General features: G+C 41.2%; 1 protein-coding gene across 3 annotated transcripts in view; it reads left to right on the top strand.

Annotated features, from left to right (window-relative positions):
* Positions 1 to 22,748, top strand: part of LOC108678457 (AT-rich interactive domain-containing protein 2) — a 33,478-nt gene extending 10,730 nt beyond the window's left edge. The window contains exons 4-18 of one of the 3 annotated variants that reach the window (XM_047885784.1): positions 5,786 to 5,955; positions 6,388 to 6,606; positions 6,951 to 7,444; positions 8,652 to 8,833; positions 9,264 to 9,519; positions 9,740 to 9,943; positions 10,545 to 10,844; positions 11,464 to 11,633; positions 11,880 to 12,177; positions 12,858 to 13,070; positions 15,115 to 15,249; positions 15,490 to 17,880; positions 18,177 to 18,341; positions 18,777 to 18,865; positions 19,104 to 22,748. In XM_047885784.1, the coding sequence (XP_047741740.1) occupies positions 5,786 to 5,955; positions 6,388 to 6,606; positions 6,951 to 7,444; positions 8,652 to 8,833; positions 9,264 to 9,519; positions 9,740 to 9,943; positions 10,545 to 10,844; positions 11,464 to 11,633; positions 11,880 to 12,177; positions 12,858 to 13,070; positions 15,115 to 15,249; positions 15,490 to 17,880; positions 18,177 to 18,341; positions 18,777 to 18,865; positions 19,104 to 19,212 (5,395 nt within the window). In that variant the 3' untranslated portion in view covers positions 19,213 to 22,748. Of the gene's footprint in view, positions 1 to 5,785; positions 5,956 to 6,387; positions 6,607 to 6,950; positions 7,445 to 8,651; positions 8,834 to 9,263; positions 9,520 to 9,739; positions 9,944 to 10,544; positions 10,845 to 11,463; positions 11,634 to 11,879; positions 12,178 to 12,857; positions 13,524 to 15,114; positions 15,250 to 15,489; positions 17,881 to 18,176; positions 18,342 to 18,776; positions 18,866 to 19,103 lie in introns of all 3 variants that reach the window. The other 2 variants (XM_018166878.2, XM_018166879.2) reach the window with 2 other exon arrangements.
* The last annotated feature ends 550 nt before the right edge of the window (positions 22,749 to 23,298 follow it).

The raw sequence follows: 23,298 nt of genomic DNA, 5'->3' as shown, positions 1-23,298 counted from the left end.
CATTACATGAAAATCAAGTTGCGCATGATCATTTCACAGGACGGCATCATAACGCTGCATTATACGAGCCTGATTTAGTCTGGTTTGGAGTTTCTATTATCTTAGCTATCAGGTTAATTTCCAACCAGCGCAGTGTGACGATATCTACCTCTTCGCACCACTTCAACTGCACAAATTTGTTGCTTTATAACTCTTGTATTTGAAATAATTATTTCTTTTGCTGGAATACAAATTCCAAAGAATCTTGATCGATGACGAGATGATGATAACGGTGATTGTGTGTGATGGTGACGCTTTTGTTCGAGGTCTGCTGTAGCTGCTGATGCTCGTGTGGTCGTAAGTTATTTTTATGGGTGTGTTTTAGGTGTGTGGCGAGAGACGGCTTGCGGGCGTAGTTGCCACATGTCGCCACCCCAGCAACTCTTGACTGTTATTCCCTGAACCGTCTCCTCTCTAGGCGGCCGCATTCTCAAACATAACAGCGATGTCGTTCTCATAAATGCTCAATCATTTCAAGAATTGTATTAATGTTCAGTAAAGAGAATTTTGATCACAAATCTTGCGGTAATGAGGTTGAACTTTATGATCTTTTTTTTTTATACCAAGCGAACATGATCTGACACGCTGGGATTTCCATAAGATGCATTTTCTTTGTCTAACCATGTGGCGATCTTTTACAGCGCAAGGATGATCGCTGTGAACTTTTAGAAGATTTGCTAAAATTCAGTTATGTTGTAATTGTTATTCGTACGGACAGTTTCAGCACAACTGTCTGCATCTTTATTGGCGTTCACAAAAACGATCTTCGTGTAATCACGGCCAGTGTTCAAAACAGTGCTTATGAACGTTTCTTACGTATGTATTTGAACTGTTTGTCGATTCTGATTGTACATCTAGCATTTGGACGCTCATGATTGACTGGTTGCGAGTTTTGCTGTTGATGTTGCCGTTGCTGCTGTTGGTGTTGTTGCTGCCGCTGTTGCAGCTGCTGGAGTTGTGTGCTGACCTGCTGCGTGCCGCAGCTCGCCTGCCGTCTATTCAGCACGCAGACGAATCTCAGGCACGCATTTTTTCTCCACTCGCTTGCTGCGGGCGACATTTCAGTTACTTACCCTCAAGGTTAATGCTGTTGAAGTAATGCTGGTTAACGCTAATTGCTCTGAAGATATTGTAGTAATTTAAACCTAACGGTGCAATTGTCGCTGAAAGCTAAGGTAACCAGTTCGCTGTTTGTCTTCAGGTCCACATGGAATTTACTGTCAGGATTGCATGACTGTTGAAGTTTCATTGCTTTGTCGCTTTGGCATGCATGTATGTGTGTGTGGCTTTCACACTAAGGTCAGACTCGTGGTTGAAGTACATAAGGTTGACCCACGAGGATTTCCGCCTTTCAGTTCAGCTTTCTTGTTACGTCACTGAGATCGAGATACGTAAACAATCCCGTCATTCCCATGACGGATTGGTTGACTGGTTTGAATGGTTCGGTGAATGGTTAATGCCCGTGACGTCACTGAGAATCTGAGATCAGTGACGTCACAGGTGAACAACAAACTACATCCACAAAAATGAGCTTCTCATGGGTCACCTTATACTAGTTTAACAATGGGTGAGACTAGTGCGCTGGCTGCGATGTACATTGTATCGAGGCTTTTTTTTCTCTATGATGGACTTCCTTCAATGGGGAACTTTAGATGTTCTACTGATGATTCTTGGTATTTGATGCTAGAAAATCAAGAAAACAGTTCATATGTGAATATGAACAATATGTTCATGTGAACATATGCGAACTTATCATCAATAAATAATATTTTAAGAAATATTATGAATTTAATAAATATTTCAGATTTTGGTTAAATTTTGTGTAACACAGTGTAGTTTGATTAAAATAGATTAAAACTCGAAGCATAAATTTTCGATAGATACCTATTTCATTTATGAACTTAATTGCAAATATCCCTGATAACAGTGAACTGACACTGAACATAGGAATTAATATCATGACTGCGCGCGCTTATCCCGTTCCGATGATGTGACCTCAGCGCCAGAACACGTTAGCGACGTGTGCCTCGGGTTACAGGAATCATTCGAAACATGTTCCCAATATTTAAAAAAGTATATATCCGTTAAGAGTATGCAACTATAGTTTTAATTTGGTACCTTCTATGATAGCTTTAAGAATACTCGTTAATTTTTTGCGTTCAATCATCTTCTTGAATCTGTACTTAAGTGTATCGGTAGAAATAGAAGCAGACGGATTTCCGTTCTGAGCTCCAGTTGTTGCTTGCTGGTGGAGGGAGCAGGTCGCGTGGTGCGTCCGGGTGCTCCCGTGACTGGGCCAAGCGCCCTCAGCCCCAAGCAGCTGACCCTTCACGTCTACAGTGCCAGCTTGACATTTACATGTTTTGGTGTCCGATAGTTTCTGCCTTGCATTGTGCATATCTGCTATAGTATGCAGCTATAGTATGCATAGTGCATGCCTGCCATAGTATGCATAGTGCATGCTTGCCATAGTATGCATAATGCATGCCTGCCATAGTATGCATAGTGCATGCCTGCCCTAGTATGCATAGTGCATTCCTCAAAGGGCACTATGCCATAGCATGCATAGTGCATGCATGCCATAGTATGCATAGTGCATGCCTGCCATAGTATGCATTCATGCATAGTGCATACCTGACCGTTGCTATTGCCATGTCCGTTCTAGCTATTTCCTTTAGTTCTTGCCAGGCCTGCGTGCACTTGCGAGGCATTTGGCCTCATGGAGACGTTCACTCCGATAAATTAGAATGCCTACTGAACGTGTTTTCTGTTACTCGTGGTTGTACACAACTATTGTAATGGGTAACTTAATTGATCGTTTATGCAAGAGTGTCCTTGTTCTATATATTATGGATGGCAGTTATCGGGTGCAATAACTGAAAATGTTTGAGGTCTTAGATAAAAACGTACTGCTTGAAGCCATTCATGTTCAACCGGAACTCAATATGTTCCGGGACAATGAAATTTCTTTGCAGTTATCCATGTTTTCTAGTCATTAGGTCAATTGTTATGGTAATAAAAAAATTAAATGATGTTTCAAGCATCATCCCAACTTGCACGTTGCTTAATTGGCCGGACACATCGCTTGTCTCACTCCCGCAAGCAGCACTTGTCGCGCGCGTGGTGCTGCAGGTCAAGAGCGACCGTGAGACCAGTTCACCCGTCGCCGGCCTCGGCTGGCCGCACACTGTTGAGCTCAACTGCGGCGCGGTGCCGTGGTTTGCTTCCTCCGTCCTTTGACTGTCTCTTGGTACGATATTGCCAGCGTGCGTTCCTTTCTGGCTCCTCTTATCTCCTAGGTTCGTTCGCTAGCTGTGGCCAGTTACTGGCGCCACCAACGTTACCGCTCGAGTCAACGTTGCCCGTCATGTGTGCTGCTCGAACGTTTGCTTGCGCCCCGCGCTGCTCACGGCGCGTCTCGTCTCTAAAGCCGGGAAGATAGAATAGCGCCCGCAGCGTCCCGCGTGTCCTGGGCGTCGGAAAATATCGCCGGTGTTTATGGGTCCTGCTGTTGGTGAGGTTGGTTATCGAAGGTTAATGTCATAAACGGGGCAGAAGTTCGGCAACACTACACTTGGTAGTATGCAAGCTTCATTTCTCGTTAGACGTCTCGTTTCAAGATAACTCTCTTTGTCCATCGAATCGTAGTATTGCAGTTGTAAAACTTTCTTTCGTCAGTCTACTCATTTAGCTGAATGTCAATCAACGTTGCCGGCTAGTGATCAGTTTGGTATACCAACCATACTTCAAGATTAAAACATTGACCTGGTTACATTGATGCATATGCCCTAACTCATATTGCATTCTGCTGCTGTCGTATTCTGCTAGTCAGGCATTCCGCTTTTCAGGCATTCTGCGTTTCAGCCATTCTGCGTTTCAGCTATTCTGCGTTTCAGCCATTTTGCCTTCCCGGCATTCTGCGTTTCAGGCATTCTCTTTCAAGCATCCTCAGTCTCAGTCATTTTCTGTTTTTGGCGTTCGCTGTCTCAGGCTTTCTCTGCCTAATTAGACATCCACTGACTCAGACGTCCATTGTCTCCGTATTCTTAGTTCGTTTCAGTCAGCGGGACATTCTTCGGCTCATTTGTTCTTCGGCCGTTTGTTCATTTGGCCTTCGGCCAGGTATCGGTCATGCGGTGTCCCAGGTGTCCCGTATTAATGACGTCCTATGTCTCGGTCATGCCGTGTCTCTGGAGTCCTGTATCCGAGACGTCCCGTGTTAATGACGTCCTATGTCTCGGTCATGCCGTGTCCCAGGCACTCCGTATTACATCCACTTATCGCATATAGTATTTTTATATATACCGTATGTCTTGGATTTGTTCGCTCGTTTCAAAACTCCTGGATTGTTTTTGTGCTATTAAGTTTCGAGTCATCATCCTAATAATATATCATATTTTTTTCTTCTCTTCAGAAGAGCGTATTAACTGGTAGTTTCTTGAAGTTTGATTTTTAAATTCTTACATGTGCGTCTAGAAGCCTTCTCCTAAATTCAATGGGAGGCGCTCTAAAGTAGAGAAAACTCATCAAGGCGTTTAATTTTAAACGTGAAAAATTAGAGCAGGGAATGTAAAAACTTCTATATCCCTAATTATAAAAATGTAACACCATATTCCAGCTCGTCCTTTTTTTCATCTTGTCTTGCGTATTAAGTAACTAAATAACTGACTAACGTATATTAACGCTATTCCTAACTAATTATGTTAGGATATTATATTCGTTTTCACAGTATAGAATGACAATTTTCCAGTGTACTTAAATGCAGCGTGTAAAAGGCGCGAAATGAGACTTTTCTGTACCACTTCTCGTTGAAATATCACAGCACGTCAATATGTCTGTCGCTAACTTTCCCAGCAGATACGTTGCCGACTATGTATCTTATGGACACTATGCGCAGTGCATGTGTACGTAAAACTTATGTGTAACTCATCATGTGTGCCGTGTGCGCTCAGTGCATGTGTACGTAAAACTTATGTGTAACTCATCATGTGTGCCGTGTGCGCGCAGTGCATGTGTACGTAAAACTTATGTGTAACTCATCATGTGAGCCGTGTGCGCACGGTGCATGTGTACGTAAACTTACGTGTAACTCATCATGTGTGCCGTGTGCGCGCGTTATGAACTGTACAATGTGAGCGCTGCTCTGTAGATGAGATCAATACCTCTTGAAGTGCTGCTCCTGCCGCCGCTGACTGTCGCTTGCATTACCGCAGCTGCTCTTGGCTGCTGCAGCTGCTGCTGCTTTTTCCTCACTCCAGGAAACGCTGCTAGAACACGTCCGTGCTGTATTATGACCATCCGCTTCTTTGACGTGCTACACCTGCAGCTGCTCTAGTGGCGTATTGATATTCTGAACGAGATATCTCTTCTGAATTCCACTAATATAAAGGACCAGTTCTTTGGAATATTAGTGGAGCTTTCACTTCGAAATTGGATTGTTAGAGCCTGGAAGCTGATACGCTTTATGTTTCTTTTGCCATTTTGCGTCTGGAACGGCAAGGTTTTTTTTCTACTAAACCTCGGTAGCTTCAATAGTTTGTGACCTAGAATTTTATGAATCGATGCATATTACATTGAAATAGCAAGCAAATGTATTCATTTTTACACGTTTTGTGTTCGTGTTTTTTTCTGGAACTACGAGCACGCACAGAGGAACATAATGTTCCTGTGATTCTATTCTATTACTTCCAGACTAATTTCTGAACGTTTGTATTCTGAAAGCTTGATGTTATATTTTTGGTTTCAGGTACCTGGACACATACGAGCGTGTGACATTCCTGGGCAGCGATGCTGACGATAAGAACAACGACAACGACGAGGACGACGCGTCCCATCCTGGCGCCCGCAGCCGCAGGAGCGTGCGAGCCCTCAACCTCGTGCCCCTCACCTACAACAACGCCATACACAACGTCGCTGGTCAGTCATGTAGTGCACACGCCATACACAACGTCGCTGGTCAGTCATGTAGTGCACACGCCATACACAACGTCGCTGGTCAGTCATGTAGTGTACACGCCATACACAACGTCGCTGGTCAGTCATGTCGCAGTCTTGCCTTGACGTGCTGAGGTAGATATCGGGATTTAGTCGGTGGTGTATGGGAGCTCTTTGCTAACGCCATGCAAAACCTCGCATGTCAGCCGATATGTCCTAAATTCTATATCAACTCTAAGTATTTAACTTTGAGAAATTGCGAACAAATTATGCAAATAAGTTGTTCATAAGCCTGGCCTACGAATAAAATATTTTGTTTAATACCGCGTTCGTACATTCATAGAATTGAGTTTTCATTCATGTTAAATGATCAAAGAATGTAATATGGTCTATTAATGGTTATATTCTGTGCAGAATCGATGCGTGCGAGCGCGAACATGTGCACGACTTTATTGAAGCCGTCACAGTACGACCGTCTTTTCCTATCACTGTGTTCACCGATGCCCAACGAGCACGACTTCTCGTTCAACTTGTGCACGCTGCTCAGCAATGAAGGCAGACAAGTCATGCGCCTTGCACAGTGTCCCAGGCTGCTCGAGATCATGCTGGGACATGTCGGAGTCTTCAGGGATGGTATGTCTGCTTCAACTACCTATTTATGATCAATAATAGAGATTTAATCTGCTGCTTTCACTATATTATTATGAACAATACCTAATACGAATTTGATATAATAACGGTTTTTGGCTTATGTTCTAGAGTAGGTTCTTCTTGACTTAAGTTTTAAATGAACTCATCATCATTCATGATCATTGTATCCCGTCATTGATTCATGCTTCATCAGTTATATCAGCACACAGTTTTTCGCTTGGTCATCCACTAGACAGCAAGTGTTGAGGTCATTGGTCATCCACAAATCCTCTTCCAAGTGTAATAATGTTATTATCATATTATCATTTGATTTATCTTGTGCGCAGTGTCGACCAGAAAATACTTCGTGAGCAACATCGTCGAGCAGAAAAACAAAAACCTCGTCCAGTTTTGGCTTGACTCAGTGGAGGATTGCCGTGTCTTGGAGCTCCTTCTACCTCCAGGATCTTCTTATGACGAGGAGGATTTTTATCGTAGCTCATCTCCACAAGATAGACAAAGTTGCCCATCAAATTCTGGTGTTGGCAACCGCAGTGAATTACCCGCCCTCGGACCAAATAACACAAATAACAGTGACTCGAGTAGACTACAAGTCGATGATTCTCAGAAATATGGTCCTGTAAATAATAGCTCTTCTATATTAGTCACTAGTGCTGCAAACGATTCCGCTAGAAACGTCAATAGTGTATCTAATAGCTGTAGAGAACTTGTTATAGCTAATTCTTCAGTCAAATGTTATGAAGACAGCTCTGAAGCGTCCGATGTGTCGAAAAGATCTAATGAACCGTTGCTGGAAGACATCTGTCGAAAGCTGAGAAGAGTGAGTACCAAGAATCCTTTGTTGAACTATACAAGGTTGACCCAGGCTTCGAAAATTTTTGACACCGTTATGATCATCTGCACTGTGACGTCACATGTATCGGAACTCATAAACAAACGTCCTAAGTGTCGTCAAACGGATGTTAAAAGTTTTAAACTAATTTTCTTGGAAAACCGACCTTCTCAAATTTGTTACAAATTTGTCCATAAATGCAACTAGTCTTGTTCTTAACCATACAGCGTCAGAAACTAATTCAGTCGGACGGAAAGATAATAATAGATTGAAAATAAAACCTGGGGCTGACCGATCAACTTGGTGCTGCGCTAATGGCTGCCGCTCGTATCATCCGTACGATGATCTGAGAGAAGGAAAGCGTCCCTGAACAAATTACGTTTGCATTGGATTGATATTATTCGTTGTTTTTACCCAATTGATGCATCTCCTCTAAATTTTAAATCGATATAATTTCATTAGCTGCTTCACTGCGTGGCCATTTTACATTGAATATAAACAGGAAAGTAAACGAGCATCAAAGCGAAAAATAAAAATGGCAAAAATCACAATATTATCTTGACGAAAACGCGACATGTTGGAGAGGCTCTTCACTTTTTATCCAGCCGTTTATTTGACGTTTAGACTAATGGCAGCCATTAACAACCATTAGAAGTTAGTCCATTGCAAGTTGCATTAATTAACCGCACGAAATAATTGCATTTTGACACCGGCAATGTGTTTAGCAAGACTATTTAACATTTTGAACATTTTTTCAAAGGATTCGAGAAGGTCAGTTATTTATAAAGTTAGTTCAAAGAGGACACTTCTGGAATGTACGCGCAATATTTAAATTTTGAACTCACTGTGACGTAAAAAATGGAGCAATACACGACATAAGCAAGGCTGAGGATACGCGTGGGTCAACCTGGTATTAGCTCAACTACCTATGACAAACACCTAACCTTTGATTATGTGACAATTGAAGTTGTTTTTTCGAGCAAGAACTCGATTTGTGGATAGTTAAAGATTTGTTACCGTGGATGTACCCTTGCTAAAGTGGATAGGTGTACCCTCAAGCAGACTACAAAATTTAGAGTAGATTGAAGAGTGACATTATTTCAGATATTGACTGCAATTTTATAATCTGATCTTAGATTTCAGAGCCAGACTAAATCCGACACAGTTAATCAACGAGTTTTCATATTTGTTTCAGGAGCTGTGCATGGAAGGGGCACTACGTACTCCTGAAGACATAGATTTGTTTCACTGCGGCAGAGACTCCGGTCTTCAAGACAGCGAGGGCACTCGGATAGCTCAACTCATTCACATTCTCCGCAACCTCTCGTTTGAAGAAGACAATGTCACGACGCTTGCCCAGTCCAAAACGTGCCTAAGGTTAGCAGCTAACATTACAACTCTACAGTTAGTTGTAAAGCAAAATTTTACATTCCAACTCTACTTAACTCGACTGTAATTGCCCACAATTTACTCAGTAAGAATGACTTGCACTTAGAAACGAATCAGTTTGCTATTAACTGGTTATTTAGGCCGGTGTTTACATTTTATTTGTACGAAGGTCAGTGTATTAAAGGCATAAATAAATAATTTCAATAATGCACTTAGAATTCCGAAATTTGTTTTGCCTGGTATAATTGCTTATTTATCCGAAGTTGCTGAAGCTAAGAAAGAAAGTTTTGTTGTCGCGATGTGATCAACTAACTTATTCATTGCTCGTATCATTATGCATTCCCACTGAATTTCGTAATTATTGCATGCCTTCTTTAACTCTTAACCTTAATCGAACGACTTTAATGTCCAATTGCAGATTCCTAGTGCTGTGCATGTGCTCACGTTTTGGTGGCCTCTCCATACAAGCTCTGGATACTCTAGGCAACATCGGGTCAGAAGTTGTGCTCGCTGACCCAAAGACAGACTCCACTACCCGACTGCTGCTATGGCATGTCTGTCAAGGGGTATTTTCAGAAGACAGGGCAAGAGTTCTACGTTCTCTGGAAGTTCTTAACAAACTCGCTGTGTGCGACGCTAACGAAGAAGTCATGGGAGAGAATATCGAACAGGAGGTCAGTGTCATACATTCTGGGGAGAGTCAATCAGTACTTACGGAAGTGGGACTTATGTATTTGTATATTTTTTCTTTCTTATCAGTTTCTTTTCAAAAGAGTCTGTGATTATTTATGAAGCCCTCACCACATATTTGTTGTACCTCTGAAAACTTCAACAATAACCAATCAAATCCTCTCAGCTATTGTTGTGTAAAACGCCCTCGTTTTTTGTGTGTAGGTGTACGAGCAGATCTGCCGGTATCTAACAATACACGACATCATGCTGCTCATCTACACGTTAGAGAGCCTATACTCCCTGTCGTCTCTGGGGAGCGCTTCTTGTAACGCAATAGTGAGGGCGCAGGGCAGCATCCACACGCTGGTAGCGCTGCTCACTGTTGAGGCTCAGAGCTATGGGCCCGAAGCCTGCATTGGCATGAAGGTACCACTCTTCATAACAATCAATTATATTTAGAGTTGATGTTTAATAATATTTTTATATTGTTATTTTTTATATTTAATTTTGATATCTATTATATCAATTTTGATATCAAATCAAATTGATTTTGATATCAATTTTTTATATTTAATGATAACAATCGTTAAAATTAGAGGATGAATGGCTTGCCTGGTGTTGACGGATGCGGATGTGATGGATGTGAGTGTTGGTGTGAAAGCATGCGTGTATAAAACATTAGTTGGCTTTGAACTGTGCTAACCAGGCTAGGTATGCAATTGAAGTTATAGTTGTATTGCATTCATATTAAGAGCTGTTATGGGACTATCTTAGCTGTTACAGAATAGAATAAAAGTGGCGGCACTGAAGAAATAGACCCATGACCTGTTGCTGATTCTTGTACTTTTCGTGACTTGATTCACAAAAGAGATCCGGCATTTGGCACCCGATCTTTTCATAACTGACGATTGATTGAGATAGCTGCTGGATTTATTGCCTGGTCCGTAAGGTGCTAGGCATTTTAAAACTGAACATAGGCTCTGTTATGTTTAACGTCTAACTCTGATTTTTTATTTGCCCTACACAGGTGGTGGAGACTGTAACAGGAGTCGTTAGCGATCCAGATGCTCCTCCTGCTCCTGCCCCGCCTCCTCCTGTAGCCATCACGTCCTCCTCCACCCCCGCTCCACCTCCACCAGCGCCCTCCATCGCGCCTCCACATCCCCAACCTCCTCTTTTATCCTCCGTGGTGTCAACGCCAACGCTGGCCGCCGCCAACGCTGCTGCACTTCAGAACGGTGGCCACGGCAGCGGCGGGGCAAACGCCATCAATAAAACGCCGGCCAAGAACGTCCTTGACATGAAAAAGAGCGTCATGTCTTCCGCCGTGAGTGTTACGTACACATTATAAATGGGACCATATAAATATAAAGTCGTGCATTAGATTTAATTTGAAGTACAATTTGTATCATGAGAGTTTATTCAAAAACACGTTCAACTGCTGAATTCATACTTCATCCTGTACCTATCTTCGTGATCTGAAACATGTGTTGTGAATTAATAATCCCTATAACTAAGACTTGTGTTGTGAATGACTAATCCTCATAACTAAGACTTATGTTGTGAATCAATTATTTATATAACTAAGATTTGTGTTGTGAAGTAATAATCGCTATAACTAAGACTTGTGTTCTGAATTAATAATATATAACTAAGATTTGTGTTGTGAAGTAATAATCCCTATAACTAAGACTTGTGTTGTTAATTAATAATCTATTACTAAGATTTGTGTTGTGAAGTAATAATCGCTATAACTAAGACTTGTGTTGTGAATTAATAATCTATAACTAAGATTTGTGTTGTGAAGTAATAATCCCTATAACTAAGACTTGTGTTGTGAATTAATAATCTATAACTAAGATTTGTGTTGTGAAGTAATAATCCCTATAACTAAGACTCGTGTGTTGTGAATTAATAATTAACTAAGACTTGTGTTGTGTTGACAGATTCCTGCTGACGTGGAGGAGTTTGTATGCGACTGGATCCGTCGCAGCTACGAGGCTCATCCGGGCACGCTGCTGGAGCAAGCCGTTGTGTTCCGTCATTTCTCATCAGCCATGCACGCCCTTGGCAAGAAGCAAGGCTTTAATCCCGTCATGCTTTCTAGCTGCTTCAGGTGACCAATTCTTACAACGCTATTGTAAACAACATGGCTGCTGGAGGAAATTTTTTATGTGTGTTTTTAGTTGCTTTGCACCAATGCTGATGATCTTTTAATGGATGTGATAACTAGGCGAAAATATCCTGAATTCACTGTCAAAAAGATGTTCTCAATGCTGTTGTACTTAAATACATCATTTTAGGAAGACAGTTTTTAGTAAAGAAAATCAATCTATATTCATGCTATTAATTGCCATTTCAGGAAAGTGTACGGCTTTAAAGTCGGTCCCACACGACACAACCCTAAAGACGCGAGTGACAAATGGTATTACCACGACCTGAGGCGCAGAGATGTGCCTCTGCCCATAAGACCCGCCGACAGACTCGGCAAAAACAAACTTTTTTCATCGTCAGCTCCTCTGACGAATACCCCGGTGCTGTCCCGCCCCGACCCTCCCGCGTCGGTGGGGTCTTCTATACTCAAAGCCCAGCTCTCAGCCCCTCTTAGACCTATCAGCCCAGCCCCGCCTAGAACTGTTCAGCCTCAACAACCGGCGCTGGTGAGGGGTCTACGCTCTTATTATTGTTACTGCTATTGACCAAGAATCTGGAAGCAGAGAAAATGCCAAACAAATTGACTATTTCAATGCTTGGAGTTTTCTTTGTTTCAGAATTATATTGGTGAACTTGTGATTTAAGCAGAGAAATGATATTAGTACTGTTATTATTGAGAAATGTTATTGTCGTGGGTAATGATGTTGGAGTGACTGATTTAAATATTCTGTTGGTAATGACTATGGACATATGATTTATTTAGATATTTACCTGAGCAATGATAGTGTTGTAGTTGATAATATTGTTGTCAGTGACTTCAATATTGTGTGACGACAATAGCGTTGGTGCAAGCGCATTGGATGCAAGTGTAGGTATTGATAATATTGAAACATCTTGTTGTGTCCGATTTATGTTATGAATTCATTCACTTGTGGGATCACTCAATTGACATTCTCGTGTATCAATTGATACCTGGATGAGTATGAACGTTTGGAATTCTGGAGACATGAAATTTGAATAAAAATGATAGAATAATTTAAGAAAGTGTCCAGTTAACGTATTAAGCTGTTCGGAAAGCAGCACAATTAACAGTTTGAATGTGGATGAAAATTCGCCTACTTGTAGCTTGATATGAGCTGTGTAGTGGTGGCATTCTCATCAATGATGTTTGGTAATGATCACAAAGGGCGCGTCTCCGAGCTCTAGCGGCAGCGGCGCAGCGTCCCCAATCTCTTCTCCACCGCCTCCATACAGCCCCAGTCCTCGTCTTTCCCCACGCTCCACTCATTCCCCTTCCCCCTACACTCATCCTTCCCCTTGTGCCACTCCTCCCCCACCTCCACCACCCATGCCACGGCAGGAGAACTCTGCCCTCATTAAGAGCTTGTTGGCGAACAAGGTAACAGATCCTCCCGTCGTGGGGGGTCTGGCTGGCATGTTGGCTGCCCCTTTAACAACGTCCTCTAATCCTCTGCCTTCTTATTCTTCATCGTTATCTCCACAATCATCCTTTGCTTCACACTCGCCTTCTTTTTCACCTCACCAACATTCATCTGATCTGCCTTCCACTTCATGTTATCAAGCACCGCATACATCATACACACCAACAGACCAATCCACTTCTTATACGACATCGATGACATCGTTCGACTCAAGTCAAGGCAGCAATGATCTATTGCCGCCCCCTCCTCCATACCCGCACTACAAACAAAACCAGCGACTGCCTTTACCGTCCATGCAAATGCCTTCTATTCTCAAAACTTGCCCGGCTCCAATACCTCCGTCTTTAGTTGCTTCTTCCTCAGCGTCCGCGGCTCTCACACCAAATTTAGGACAAACTGCAGTTGCCGAGGTAAAACTTCTCACCAAAACCAATCTCACTATTTACATCCACCTGTCAAATCGTAAAAAAATATCTGGAACCTCCCACTGGATGGTTTCATCGTCGAAGAGAATGATATCATAGAATATGATTATTTTTATTTTTTAATATCTCGTGGTGAATTCGAACCCACGAGTTTTCGCGGTTCCAGTCATTTTTTTCCGATTCGCTGGTGTTGATGTCTACAGTGCGACATGCTTTTGCCAACAATTGAATAATGGGAATCTGTTAGCAGTTTCAATTTTTAAAAATATTTTTACGAATTCCGGGAATTGTGGTGATAATTTTTATATCCATAAAGCTTCGAGATTAAAAAATGAAAATGCATCATAAATATCTGCTCATGGTTAAAATATAAAACTTATGAAAATTTCTGGGTTTCTCGGTTGTTCATTTTCCTTTGGCATAAATCTTCTCTGCCACGGTGTATTTGATTTCTATTCATCCCATGTCAGCACCTTTGCATATATTACGGTACTGTCATGGCGCTAATACGAGTTAGACGGCACTCACTCCAGGTTCCACAGAATATCTTGAAGCTCAAACTTTCATCGTCTTCTGCACATCTTGACTATTTACATTAACACAATACAACCATTACCATAATGCCACCTAACACAACACGGCTCCTTACATGGTCCTACTCCTCCCTGTTATCTTCCTTTTACAGGACTGTCAACTGTGGTTGCGGCTTAATTTTTGTGCTAGATGTTAATATAAACTAATCGAGAGATAGATTTTTTTAAGGTGCCTGCGTGGAGCGTTCTCACGTTTTTATGTAGTCTAATTAATAACATAGTTGTAAGCATGAACTGGTTTACTGGTAAACAATTTTTAAGTTAAAATCATTAAAGTGAAGCTGTTGGGTCGTTCTAATAATTGTAGTCTGTATCTCACCGTATTGTTGATGAGCTGTTAACTATCTTTTGTTACGTTTGTGTTGCGGAGAACCGAACTAACTTAGACGACACAAGGATGTACTAACTTCTTTAACTTTTAAGCGTTGATAACACGTTTACTGGATCAGCAGCAGGTTGATGCTATGATGTTTTAATCCTATTTGCTAGAACTACTACTTCCATAAAATTGAAATTTGGGAAAGATTGCTCATGAACGTGGTTTTAGAGTTTACAATTTACAAATGCAAACGGTACCGTATCGCCTATCGAGACAGGTGGCAATTGGCATGAACTTTCTTTGTCTATGATTACGAACTTTCTCCATGCAGTCAAGTATATAATTAAATGGCATTTTGGCATATAATTCCACGCCAATATAATTGTGAAGTGGCTCTTCAAGTCTGAGATTTTAAAGTTAGTATCTTAGAAATGTAATTTTTAATAATATTGTGATGGTAGTAGAAACACAATGAAATAAATGATAACAAACCATTCTACTACTACTAAAAATAAATGATCATCAGGAGCCATTAATTAGTTGATGCTACAAACACCCACCCATTCAATTGACTATGTATTCCTAATTTCCTAGTGAATGATTGTATATTAACGAATTCTCATCTGTACACGATCTGTTGAAGCTTCATGTATCCGTTGTACAGGTGTCCCGAAATATGCAAAAACAACAACAGCAACAACAGCAGCTGGTGTGTGTTGAAGGAGACACCAACGGAACCCTCTGTAACGACAGCTCTTCTGTTGATACGTCTATCAACGGTGTCACTATCAACGGCGAGGTAAGGGAGCAATGTGCACGTAACGAAACATGTGCGGAAGTTTTTATCTTTTTATCTGATGTGTAGCAATTCATGTATTTACCCTTTCAATGCAAAACATTCACGATGATGAATTATGATTTAAACTTTTTTTTTCTTTTGTGCAAACAATTTCAAATCGTCCGAGAGTGTCGATATATAACGGCAACATAGCGAGTGGCGTGTTTCTTGAACAAGTTCATGAATGCCCCTTTGTTCCAGCCGGCAAAGATGGAAGAAGAACTGGTTGGAGCTGGTCGGGAAGAGCACGAAGTTACCAGCTTCGAAGGTATCCTGCAGAACGGGTTACGGGATACGGGAATGTCCGGCTCCACCAACAACACAACTGTAATCTCGGTAGCGACTGACACAGAAGCTTTGCTCAATAACATCTCCGTCACTAACAACAACAACAGCAATGATGGCATTGCCGACGGCAGTGGTAGCGTGAAGAAGAACGTCTTGGCTGATCTGTTGGAAAAAACCGTTGGAGGCGACATTCTCAATGGCGTTGTGGACAAGGAAATCAGGCTCTGTAATGGTCCTCTAAGCGCTGGTGTGAACAATGTGAACAATTCAGGCGGGCTAAAGAGGCCTGGGGCAGATGACTTTGATGACTGCGGAGGAGGCACCAAACGCTTGGCAATAGATCGCGGCGACGGCAAAATTACTCTCTACGTGAGCCAGAACGGCGATGGAAGCTGTGATGCTATCGGGGGTGTGGATGGCAGCGGTGCGGCTCCACAACAAGTCGTGTTCAGTGGACAAAGTGTTGCTAATATCATCGCTGTGTCCACCCCTATTGCCACGCAGAGACAGATGAACTCAACGCAAGGTCAACTAGTCTCTTCACAGGGACAATTATTGTCTTCTCAAGGACAGTTGGTTACGTCCCAGGGGCAGTTGGTTTCTTCTCAAGGCCAGCTAGTCACGACTCAGGGACAGCTAATAACTTCTCAAGGACAGATGATTGCTTCTGGCCCTCAACTTATAACTTCAACAGGGCAACTGATCTCATCTACGGGACAATTGATCACTTCTGGAGCCCAGCTGGTTACTTCAACTGGCCAGTTGATACCAGCAGCCGGTCAGCTGATGACCACCCAGAACGGTCAAAAGGTTGTAGTGCAAGGAGGATTCCCTCAAGTTATTGGTGGCCAGGTTGTATTGTCGCAAGGGGGCCACTTGGTGGTAGGTGGTAATACGAGCGGTGGTGGAGGAGAAACTGTTCTTCTCGGTGGCCAGGTGCTGCAACAGAACGCGTCTGGCAGCGGCACCCAAGTTATAGGAAACACTGGGCAGATGTTAGCCCAGGGGCCTCAGCAAGTTCTAACTAGTAACACAGGACACATCATTGCTCAGGGTCAAGGAGCTCTGCTTGCTCCTGCGGCAGGCACCGGACACGTCATAACTCAGGGACAGATCATTGCACAACCACAAATATTACAAAGTCAAGGACAGATAATTTCTCAAGGGTCAAACCAGATTTTGGGTGCCAGTGCCGGACAGATTATTACAACTCCATCTGGACAAATTGTAGGGCAAGTTACCCAGGCTGGTCAAATTTTGGGACAAATTAATCAGGCTGGTCAAATCGTTGGTCAAGTTAATCAAGCCGGGCAAATCGTTGGTCAAGTTAATCAAGCTGGACAAATCGTTGGTCAAGTTAATCAAGCTGGACAAATTGTTGGTCAAGTTAATCAAGCCGGGCAAATCGTTGGTCAAGTTAATCAAGCTGGACAAATCGTTGGTCAAGTAAACAGCGCGGGCCAGATCGTCACTCAAGGGAGTGCGGTCGTGAGTCAAGGAGGCACGTTACTAGTCCAGCAATCCGGTACCTCTGGAAAAACCTTAATTATTTTACCGCCTGGCCAGAAAGTTTTACAACAGCCTGGTCAGCAACAAATTGTTATGCAACCCCAGACTGTTGGTGGAGCGCCTATTTTGCAAGTTCAGCAAACGCCAGTTTCTGGTGGTCAAGTATTGCATCAGCAACAAACAGTTGCTGGTGGACAAGTGTTGCAAGTTGTTACTAACTCTAACGCGGTATCCGGGGGAGTCGTGAGAACAATTGCACCTTCTAGTGTCGGTGTTATCCCTGCCAGTAACTCCAGTTTACTTAATAGTAATGGGGGTAACCAGGGACTACCAGCACCTGTAGCGACGGCACAGTCATCGGGAATCAAACATCCCGTTTCCACGAGTGGGTCTATGACGTTCGTTTCGAACAGAGGACCCGTCAACTCTTCTTCTAATAACGCGTCTTCGTCCCAGCCTCCGGGACCGATGGTTCCTGCTCCGCAAATTTTAGCCTCGGGCATCGTGAGGCGCCCTGTCATGCTGCCTGCTCCTTCTCCTGGCGGTGTGGCAGCCAACGTTCCTATGGGCATCCATTCCAATCCCCCTAAGCCTGGTGGACTTCAGTACCTGTGTGAATGGAGAGGTTGCAATAGCATTTTTTCGACACCTCAACAAGTGTATCACCACGTTTGCAAGATACATTGTCCGCCTCATCTGGTCGAGATCCAGTGTCAGTGGGCGGGTTGCGAGCCTATGGTGCGCAAGCGTTTCAGTACCATGACACACCTCCACGACAGGCACTGTAATGAGCAGGTGCGTTTTTTGTTACTTAACTCATTCAGCATAAATGCTTCACAGTTTTTGGCAGCGAGTTCTTCTGATTTTTACTTTCTAAGTAAGGACTTACTGTTTTAATTACTGGACTAGTGACACGCTTCTGCCAGGGATTTTCATGCAAGTGCGATTTTTATAGTTATAGTATATAATTGGGATTGATCTCAAATCTAATCGTCATGTTTAAGGTACTCATTGACTGCCGCACTTCATCCAAATTTAACTGAGCGTATTGATAACAGTGAACATCTTGCTTATGTCAATTTATCTTTCAGTTACTGAACGTTTTAGCGGTACGGAGACAACAAATCGCCACGTCCGGTAAAACGGACCTCCCGATCCCCCACACGCCGCCTCCGCATCCTGGCTACGCGCCCAACGCTGCCTTCCACGCCATTAAGAGACACGCGCTCGAAGTTATCTCACAGAGAGATGCTGTGGTTAGTATTACTTATTGATGTTTAATGTTATTGCAGGGGAGTTGTTCAATAGGAAACTGTAGCAAAGTTATCTCACAGAGAGATGCTGTAGTTAGTCTTACTTATTGACGTTTATTGTTATTGCAGGGGAGTTGTTCAATAGGAAACTGTAACAAATTTATCTCACAGAGAGATGCTGTGGTTAGTCTTACATATTGACGTCCATTGTTATTGGAGAATAATCGTTCAATTGGAAACTGTGTGTTGGTATGATATGCCATTGTTTTTCAATGCATCATATTAAAGACATCATAGCTGACGAAGGTCTCATATTTTATAGATGCTTCTATTTGTGTTGTGAAGTTTTTTATTCGGATTTTCGATGAGGCTAATATTTGAACTCGCATAATTAAGTTCTCCTGAAATAACTCTGCATAACTCTGCGTGTTTTCACAGGAAAAAGAAGGACCCGTTACCAAAAGCATTCGCCTTACGTCTGCCTTGGTACTTAGAAACCTAGTCATTTATTCCAACTCCGGCCGAAAGTAAGTATTTGAGAAATTTTAATTTTGTAATAATTACCTAATGAAAATGCGATTGCCTGAAATTCTTCATAAATTTAACGACTTCTCAGTTACCCTTAGAAGTTAATTAAGTACCGTATATACACAATAATGTCGTATTCATAAATGATATCTTAAATATTAATTATAGTTTTTATCAATGGGTATATGTTATTATGATTTTAATTGATGTTGTACTAATTAGATGATTTTGTTGCAGGTTATTGCGAGGCTACGAGTCCGAGCTTAGCAACGTCGCCATTAGTACGCAGGAATCATCGCGAACTGTGGCTCAGATTCTGCACGATTTGCACATCAGCGACCAGTAGCAGCTGGTCTCACGCCTTTACTATCTTACTATAGCATCTTTGTATTGGTAAAATATTGGAATAATGCTCTGAATTATTACTTAAAAGCAAGCACGCCTTGATTGTCCTACAACTTTGTATTGATACTAAGATCTGTGAACCGCTTGCAATGTTCCAAGTGGGTGCAGGTAAAATTGAGTGAGTGTCGCAAACTTATTATTAGGTTCGAACTTGACCGTTGTCTAAATGTTTACTTTTTTAATGTTTTTTGTGACTGATATTGAAACTCGCGCATTCTCTGAGTCGTTCATTATAGCTATCCTATTTCTGTCGCTCGTTGAAGTAACTCGTAATTCTTATATTGACTGAAATGTGTATTACCAATTGGATCATATTTAGTTTCTGGTAATGGAAGCGCATCAAGTTGAAGTTCATCTTCTGTATATTCATTATCTAAAAATACTTCGCGATTTTTTATATACATGCATGTCATTATGGAAAAATGGCGCTTCTCTGTGAAAGATGCCCCCTTTTAGATTTGTTATCGGATTATACAATTAAGGATTCCATCTAATGCAAGTATGATTCTTAATTGCGAGGCAAATTTTGCTACTCTATAGCTTTTGTTTGAATTTAATTTTCAATCGTAGTCAACAGGTCCTTCTTTACACGCTGCAAATAATTTTGCTATTATATCAATTGGATTGGTGAAAATGTTATGAAGTTTTCTCGTGAGGTTGTGCGAACATGGAAGTGATAAATATGCGCATGACATTTCAACCTGAACTGCAATGAATACAGACATTTGTTCCGGCTCCTTTGTTAGTAAAAGTAGATATTTTATACCTTCATGTGTCACTTACTGTTTTATTTGCCTGAAGGCTTCATACGATTTTCTCCGCTGTCAGTAACTTGAAAGTTTTTTCCATGGATCATTACACGATATTCTTGCTTATTTTTAAATCACGTATTGTATTCTAACCGCCCAGAGATAACCGGTGCATTACAATTACAGGAACAAGCAATTTACTGTATCATTGGAATCACCTTCAACATATGTACGTAATTAGCAGAATAATTACCTAGACGGATATTGTTATCATTGAAGTTTTAGTAGATTTGCATGAAAAAACTCTGAACTATTCTCAATTTTCATTGCTATGTTTGACTTCGTTTTTTTATGATTATGGAGGCTGCATCGATACGCTGTTTTAATTATGTACGCATTGGGAAAACATTATGGCATCCGTGCTCTATCAGTTAGCCTACAGTTGAACCAAGACAGCCGATCATTTTCCTGATGAACTCATTGGGCTTTTATTATGAACTGATGGCATATTTTCGTCATTATGTTAGGTCTTCATTGCTCCCGTATTGTTCCTGTTAATGTATGATTAATGGAAGCTCTAAAAATCGTTGGACTTGCTGAAATTTACGCCTTTACCCCTAATCCTTTCCGTGCTACTTTTTTTTCTAATTAATAAAAGATTTTTCTCACATACAACTTAGTTTCTTATTGTCTTACGAGAAAAATGTAATGTGGACTAAAATTATAGCGTTACATGCTGGTTATGACGGCGCTCATGTACCTGACAACGATTGCTCGACTTATTTCCAACAGAATACTTCATTATCGTTCTGCTAATTTCGTTCATTACTATCACTCATCGTATTTGTTACTTGTTATTCCTAACGCTTATTGTCTCATATCAGTGTAGATGGTTTTCAAAATCTCATTTTTTTAGAATCTGATGAATTATTATGTTCTATGAATTTGTTAATTAGAGACTTTTTCCTATCTTCTGCAGCTTCATTCTCAGTAGAACCTCGGACCACCGTTGCTTGTTTGGAATTTATTCATTCAACCACTTTTCGTTCCTCACTGATAAGCGAGTCAAATCTCTGAACACAATTACCATAGTATATATTTTTTCATTCATATTGTAATTTAAATCTACACAAGGACCGTTTGGTTCTCAAAGAATCACCTTGCTATGGGAGTTGTTTTATCACCTGATAAATGAGCTACAATATTTGCTGGTAGCGAGACTAATGCATGGAATTTGTTGTGTCTCGTTAGTGTATTTAATTATCGTGATTATTTGGGGATACAACACATAAGTATTGGGTCCTATGGACAGAAGATGTTGAGGTAGCGGGAGGGGCTAGAGTATGAACGATTATTCTAGTAATCGCTCAAAGTATCCGTTTTTTCTAAATTATTTAATGAATTTTAGATGATTGACGGTTTATTATTTCCTATTTTTTTCTAAAGTGTTCTTTATTAGTTTTTATCTGTATGCGTGGATATTTAGAGATATTTTTCCTTATGTTCCTGTCGACTCCCAAATTATGCGGAGTCTATTCCAAATTATTGCTTTCAAAGTGCTCGTACCTTATTAATGATAATCAACTTCTCTATATTTTGAACTCCCGGATCACAAACTTCGTTTATTGGCATGGGGGTTTAAACTGCCTGAACTTTTTTCTCGCGTACGCGGTATTGACGCGTGGCTCATGAAACACGCATTTACTTCCTAGTGTTTCAAGATCTTTGAATAGTCATTTATTATTGTTTCTCGTCGTACAATTTATCTTTTAATGAAAAACAATCGAAGTATTGACGCTCCAATAACGGCAATGACTCCTGGCTTTTCGTATTTCACTTGTGTTTCTAGCTCTTTCATTGTGACTAAGCTTTTATGCTTCATTCTCGGAGGTATTTTATGATAGAATAACTTCAATGCTAGCGTGCAGTGAAAACATTACTTAGGCTACTTTCTTTATCTCGTTCACAACTCCTAATGAATTCCAACACTTGAAGCTTGACTTTAATTCCCATATTTTAACGATCGAGTGAAAAGTTGTGTCTTGTAATATTTCGTAATTTGAGGCACTTGGCACTAGGAAATAACTGCCTGCTTGTATCCCAGTACATTATAATTTAGCCAGTGCCTTTTGTTTCTCAGTGACCTCACTCGTGCTACACGATATTGCTTATAATGAACGTTGTGTACGTTAACTCGTAACGTCATGATGTACGTTCCTAAGAACGGTTCAATATGGTTATTTGATGTAATTTATTTGTTGCTTAGCTAAGGAAGGGAGGTTATTATAATTTCTCGTTATTATCTAAGATGTATATGTTTAAAATGGTGGCGGAAGCGATGATCTACAGAACTCTTGAATGCATTTTAATGTCTGTGGTTGGTGAATGTTTTCGTGTTTCTCTTCAGTTATTGAAGCCGTCGAAAATTTTGGGCCACGAGCGTCCCCTTCTAAGTTATATTTTGTATAGTTTTCTCATGACATTTTGCGCTGCAATAGAGTGTAATAATCCTTTAGTTTACCTATGATAATAATAATAATGAGAACAAACTAGAAGTGATGGAACCTCGTGCACGATATAGTGAAGATGATGCTTGAGGTGTGGAAAGCATGAACTGAAGTTGCATTCTATAATGTATTTTTATATAACATACGAACTTGTACATATCTTTGAAATATGCTTGTTTGAAAATTGTAATTGTGAAACCAAATGTATATATTATCTACAACTGTTTCCTTAATGATCCTTATATCGTTATCTATCGCCTATATGACCATTCTTTCGAAATCAATGCAGTGGAAGCCATTACCATTGAGAGGTTGTTACGTGGCCATAGTATCTGACTGCGTATAAGTTGTGCTTTTCAGATGTGCATGTAAAGAAGCACCAAAATAAGCACTTCCATCATTTTCACTTTGCTGTGTGCCTAAAAATGTTCCATTCTTTGCTAAAAACAAGCAAAAGCAAAATATTTATCACATACTAAATATTTTTCACTCGGGACCTCTAGGGAGGTGCAACGGCTGGGTGTTAGAACTGCGGAATATCAATCAATTACTTATGCGCCCCCATACACTAGCGTTACTGACTCACGAGTCTGGCTAGCTGATTCTGACCAACGAATCGGATTCGGCGATGTTTCACCATACGTACTTGCTCGCAACTCTCAGTCGTGAAGATGAGTCTGACGAGTTATGTTGCAGCTGCTGCCATCGTGGCCATACATACCGTCGTGTCGAATGAGCTCGGGACAGTGAAAAAGCAACAGAGGAAAATAT

Source organism: Hyalella azteca, unplaced genomic scaffold, assembly GCF_000764305.2.
Source record: "Hyalella azteca isolate HAZT.00-mixed unplaced genomic scaffold, Hazt_2.0.2 contig3121, whole genome shotgun sequence".
Classification (NCBI taxonomy): domain Eukaryota; kingdom Metazoa; phylum Arthropoda; class Malacostraca; order Amphipoda; family Hyalellidae; genus Hyalella; species Hyalella azteca.
This window is presented reverse-complemented; position numbering and strand designations above follow the sequence as displayed.